This window comes from Sinohyriopsis cumingii, chromosome 1, assembly GCF_028554795.1.
Source record: "Sinohyriopsis cumingii isolate HCF-2022 chromosome 1, ASM2855479v2, whole genome shotgun sequence".
Taxonomy (NCBI): domain Eukaryota; kingdom Metazoa; phylum Mollusca; class Bivalvia; order Unionida; family Unionidae; genus Sinohyriopsis; species Sinohyriopsis cumingii.
The window spans coordinates 7149984-7155983 of record NC_142961.1 but is presented as its reverse complement, the minus strand read 5'-3'; the positions used below and the strand labels follow the sequence as shown (position 1 = coordinate 7155983).

The 6000-nt window shown below is 32.9% G+C and overlaps 1 protein-coding gene across 1 annotated transcript in view; it reads left to right on the top strand.

The window, feature by feature from the left end:
• The first annotated feature begins 4496 nt into the window (after positions 1-4496).
• The window catches only part of LOC149806371 (proteasome adapter and scaffold protein ECM29-like), a 177637-nt gene continuing 176133 nt past the window's right edge, over positions 4497-6000 (top strand). Inside the window, exon 1 of the mRNA XM_089952249.1 lies at positions 4497-4642. Coding sequence (XP_089808375.1) covers positions 4621-4642 — 22 coding nt within the window. The 5' untranslated portion in view covers positions 4497-4620. The remainder of the gene's footprint in view (positions 4643-6000) is intronic.

Sequence of the window (6000 nt, the reverse complement as noted above, 5' to 3'; positions counted from 1 at the left end):
CATACATTCAGTTACTTTGTTTTTTGTAGTGCATTTTGTTAATATAATTAAGCATCAGGTAGAATAAAAAATGAGCATATAATAAAAAGGTTACTGCATTTGTATGTTAACATATGAACTCGTTTTGTCGGATGGATATACTGCACACTCAAGGTCGTGCAGCATTTCCATTCGAAAAACTCGTTCATATGTTCCCATACAAATGCTGTAACCTATAAATATATACATACATACATATACGTACGTACGTGTGTGTGTGCTAAATGTGTATATGTTTGTGCTCTTTATATTTTTGTATTATTTTAAGATTTCTTTAATATGGCTTCATAAATATTTTTTTAATTAAAATAAAGTCTTTATTTATATCCTTTATCTCTTTCGTCGTATATAAATGGTTCAACTTTCGTATGCTCTAAGTTCGGTGATATTACATACTTAGTATGCTTTTATTTCTCTTGGTTATTGCAGTGTAAATAATCTTACAGTGTTAAAAAACTTGCAGGTTGTTCACTATCAGTTCTGTCAATGTGATAGTTTATAAATGTTTTTTTAACTTACCGCTGTCGTGGTTCATTATTAACACTGATATATCCTCCGGAACTATTATTAGTTGTATTAGGTAAATACTAATATTAATGTTTGCATCTATGTAAGAGCTTGTTATTCGTCTGGTGATTTCGATTTAGTTTACTTCTATTTTTCACCAAAGATATCTTACAAAAAATCTCTTCCACTATTAGCAGCTTTTTGGTCACCTTTTTTGTTTGGTTCTTTACCTTTCTTAGAATCTTTATTTGTTCCACATGAACCAATATTTTTTCAATAAATTAAAAATAAGGCCCAATTAAATTATTGAACTTTATTCCCTGTACCTAAGTCGTGTATAATAAATGTTTAATACACATGAACCATATCTACGCTAGTTACAAATAAGTTTTAAGTTTTTAATTAGACAACTGTCAGCATAATTTTATAATTTACTAATTCCCACTGTTTTCCTCATACTCACCCTCATCTTAATCATGCTTACAAAAGGTATTTATCAAATTCGCTTCCACCAGAATCTGTCATGTTTCTCTGTATAACTACGGCTCAAAATCAAATTCAACAAGTTTTTAAACTAAATAATAACGATGGAAGCCACGAAAAGCAATGAATAAAAGAAGCACAAAATAATGCACATGGATCGTATAGGAAATTTATCACTTAAAAAAAAAACAGATTGGGAAACAAATTATGGACATTTTTTGGTAAAGCACGATCAGAAATATTCTTGAAGTCATTGTCAGATGTAATAATAATAATAATAATAATGAGGACTTCGTGTAGCGCCTAATCTTTAGAAGCTCTAAGCGCTTTATAACATTAGACAACACCTATAAGATAAAAAAACCCACAATAATATTATTACAATAACAAACACCATGAAATTATAAAAACATTAAAAAATAAAAACATGCTGAGAATATTTCAGGTAGGAAACATTATTAGGTCTTTAAGTTTGTTCTTGCAGTCGAAATAAGTGAGTTTTGAGAGCCCCCTTGAGTTTGATCACTGTGTCTTTGTGTCTAAGTTCAGTGGGCAATTCATCCCACGTTGCTGGGCCCTGGTATGCAAAAGAACGCTGTCCATATGACTTTGTTTTCATAGTGAGAATAATGAGTATACGATTGTCAGAAGAGGAGCGTAAGTATCTTGCTGGTGTGTACACATGGGTGAGGTCGGATAGGTATGTTGGACTAGAGTCAGTCAGTGAAACGTAACACAGAGAACAAATTTTGTGTTTGATTCTGGATCGAATGGATTGCCAGCGTAGGGTGCAGGGTAGCGGGGAGGTTATATATATATATATATATATATATATATATATATATATATATATATATATATATATATATATATATATATATATATATATATATATATATATATATATATATATATATATATATATATATATATATATATATATATATATGGATGTGTGTGTGTGTGTGTACGTGCATTAGCTATTTTTTATTTCCAAATAGAGTATATTTTTTATTCAAATCACTTTTATGGTAAAATAAAAACTGTCCTGCGCAAGCGTGTATGATATTTTTGACTGTATTCCAGACAATCGGCATATGTTTGCTATTTCCGCCACTCCATCCTGCTGACGGATTGTGCTTCAACATACGAAATCATATTTATCAGTTGTTTGAAAATTCAAATAAGAACAATAATTTTGTGATCAACATTTGGTTTCATCATCGCTATGTTGATGTATAACGTTTCTTAACAAGGACGTTATATTCATTTAAGAAATATAATACAGTTATTAGTCAGTTGCCAATACAGTTCCAAATACTCTTTACAAATATGACTTGCTCAGAACAGAAGGTATTGTAACTAATTTATGGCTGCATTCGAATTGTACAATGAGTGGATTTTAATAACATTTAAACACGAATTTATAAAACAGACATGTATGTAAAACGTGAGAGAACATGTTCGTGATAACAATCAGCACATCAATAAATTAGTGTCAAATAATATAGTGAGCAGTTTTAAAACACCTACATTGTTATTATTTTGTTTTCCTTCTTTTTGAAACATTTTAAAACATGTGTTTGCCAGGTTCTTATGTTACGTGTTTAGGTTAGAATAAACAGTATTACAAGAAAGAATTAAATCAACAAGCTTTGAAACATATAACAAATATTTATTTCCTTGGAAAAATATTGTAAAAATGAAGAAAGAAAAACAGAATTTACGGCTTTAAGAATCAAATCCAAAAATACTCCAAGACTAATCCACGAATAAAATTTTTAAAGTCCTAATATTAAAACGTTTTAATGAAATCAAATTCGAGTCCCGACGAAGAATCGAAGACGGATGGCGATGACGTAGGCTGTATCCTGTATTGTGTTGTGGCCTACAGTTCCTCGTAGAAACACAAGTAACACTCCGCTGTTGGAAATTTGTAAGAAATGTCTTTGTTCAAGAATTCTGTATGAACACAAAATATTTCCAGCGAAAGGAACTAATCTGTTAGAATCAAAATAATTTGAAGAAAAATTAACATATAATTAGAAAACTGGCTGCAACAGAATGAAACGACTTGACATCAAGCGTTTTTAAGCCCAGAATGAAAGATCTCTCTCTAAGCATCACTAATAAAAATACGTAATGCGCATTTTCGGAAATGCCTATTTGCGAAATAGAGGATCACGTGATCATGTTTACATAAAAAATGACGTAGCCCCAGTATGACCTTGATAAAACCAACCATTTTACTCCAAGAAAAAAGTTGTTTACTTCACTAAAATCTATGTACAAGTCTAGGGTCACGTATTCAATACAGCCTCGAGTTCAGCCTTATTATTCCCACTATAAAAATAAATTTAAAATAAGAAATGTTTCACGTGGCTGTTGCTAATTTTGAATTAAGGTTGGGAACTAGGTCAGCATTAAGTGTTTACAAAATACATTGTGAAGGTCAAACTATTTTCTGGAAATTTTTTCTCGAAATCATGTTGTTGTTGTTGTTGTTGTTCTTCTTCTTCTTCTTTTTGGGTTTAACGCCATTTTTCAGCACACGATAGGCTATACATGGGGCCAGTATTAATGGTGCAGGAAGAACCCTGCAAAACCCCCGGAAAGAACCATCGACCCACGAGAAGCTACTGGCAGGCTTTCTCACATACCCACATTGGCCGAATCTGAGACTCGAACCCATTTCAAATCATGTAAACAAGATGATATTATAATAGCACGTAATATAATAAAAATGTTAAAGCTGACAAACAAATAATAAAATTAAAATAAATATAAATTAAATCATATATAGCTAACAAGGTCTGAAGTAACTTGTGTTGCACGAGTGGAAACATTTGTACGTTCTACACCGTCAGATATGTCAACAGAGGTACGATGAATAACATGAGTATACTAGGATCTCTTACATCAGACATTGGTCTTTTTTTGTGGAGTTTCATCACCTCCAACAGAATTCATCGGATGGAATGCCTAATATTTGTAACCAAGCCAAGTTCGTGTGGAACTTCAGTTTATAGTAGCTCTGACAATCAAAGCGATTGTTATCTTGTATGCAGAAGTTGACACTACTTTGGGAATGAACAGTTTGAGAAAAATGGTCTTAGACAGTTAAAAGAAATACGAAACTATGGAGAAAATGAAAGAGGCAGTTTTATATTAAGTACTACCTCATCGAAAACTTAAAGATATAGACCCATGTCATCAACACAAACGACACTCATCGTCCAGGAATCCACTGGTAGTCCGGGTGACAGCACTATTAATGAGACTCTTTTATAGCATGATAGACAGGGTTCAATGTCAGAACGGGTCATTGGGTAATCTGAGGTAATTTTGTTAGCAGTTATACATCTTTTTTCCTACAGGTTATTGTTTTTTTGTTTTTTTTAACATATAGCTCGCGACGAGTACTTAGTAGTTTTCCGCATCTTTTGTCCGTTTGCGTGTACATTAACTTAAGTTCATTCGGGCAACCTTTATTGTTAACGTTAAGTGCACAGTCATCATGCCTGCTGTCGTCGGACAGAGATTCTGATAGTTCGTTAGATACATAATCTCGCATGAACTATATATAAAGAAATGTCGGCTACAGACGAAAGTAGTAAGTTTCGTGTTATTTATCCCAATTATATAAGGAATAAGGGAGGTCGTAGCTTTGTTGACCAGATTAAGTTATCATAGTCAGCAGCCAAACGAGTTTTGTTTTCGAAGACTTCGTCATTTTGTTATTATCGTTCACTATGTATTGAATTTCAGAGCAACAAATAATTAATTATTTAAGATCGGCGAAGGCGCCTGCATGAATGTTGACACATATTTTAAATAGTGGTCTTGACAATCACTATATGACATATCCCTTTGCAGGTAAAATATCATCATTATCATTGAATCACCAAAACAAGAGTTGAAAATCACCAGGGTTGGAATTCTCCAAAACGCGCATCCCAGTAACGGAAACAGAGTTATAAAAGACTGAAACAAAATTTAAAATTATAGAAACAGATGTGTTAAGTATCAAAATGAAATAGTAGAAACAGAATTGGAAATAACATAAATGGACTGTAAACCACTGAAGCAGAATTTGAAGCCAGTGAAATGCACCTTAACTAAAATGGAATGGATGTTACATCACCAAAATAGTCCATCTAATCAATGATGTCTGTCAGTACAGTCCTACCCACTTTCATTGACAATATTTATGTCGACAAACCACTTATATCAATGAAAATACAAAGTCACAGTTGTTTACCAAATTTATCATGATTCTGTTGATGTCAAGCTGAAATAATAACTCAGCAGAAGCCCTTGGTTCAACTTGAACAAATTCCTTTTTTTCTTATCATTTATGTGATAGTCTGCCAGTTCTGACTCATACTTTGCTCTACAGTTATTTGATATTGCTGCCAGGCTTTACTGCAGCTGTTGCATTAAAACATTAACCCCTGGTGACGAGTTTACGTGGCAGGAGGTAGTAGCCTACTGCCAAGCTCTGTAGCGTCATGGTCATGTATGATACTCTAAAGTGGGTGGTATTATAGAAAGGTAGACAGATGTAGCTCTACAATGATACAAAATAATCTAGAATTTCTAGTTGCACTACAAACCTCATTTTTTTGCCACCCAAAATTCGCCTGTTGTCAGAATCCAATTTTGTGTCTGGATTTTAGACTTTTTGGTCTCAGATCTAAGGCATTTTGGTATGAACTTCAAAAGACAGATGAACCTTTGCAAAAAGTAGGATAAGCTGGGCATTTGGAAAAAAGAGTGGTTGTCAGTACAAAAATATTGGGTCCCTTAAGCATAAGAAGAAAAGAACTCCCAACTTTTACCCTTCTGCTTATGCGCGAGCCAAATAGCCAATGAAAAATGATGTTTTTAACACAACTAGACATTATGTTATTGGAAAATCACATGGAAGCTGCTTTCTTGGGATTATTTCAGAAATGGCTTTCAAAATGT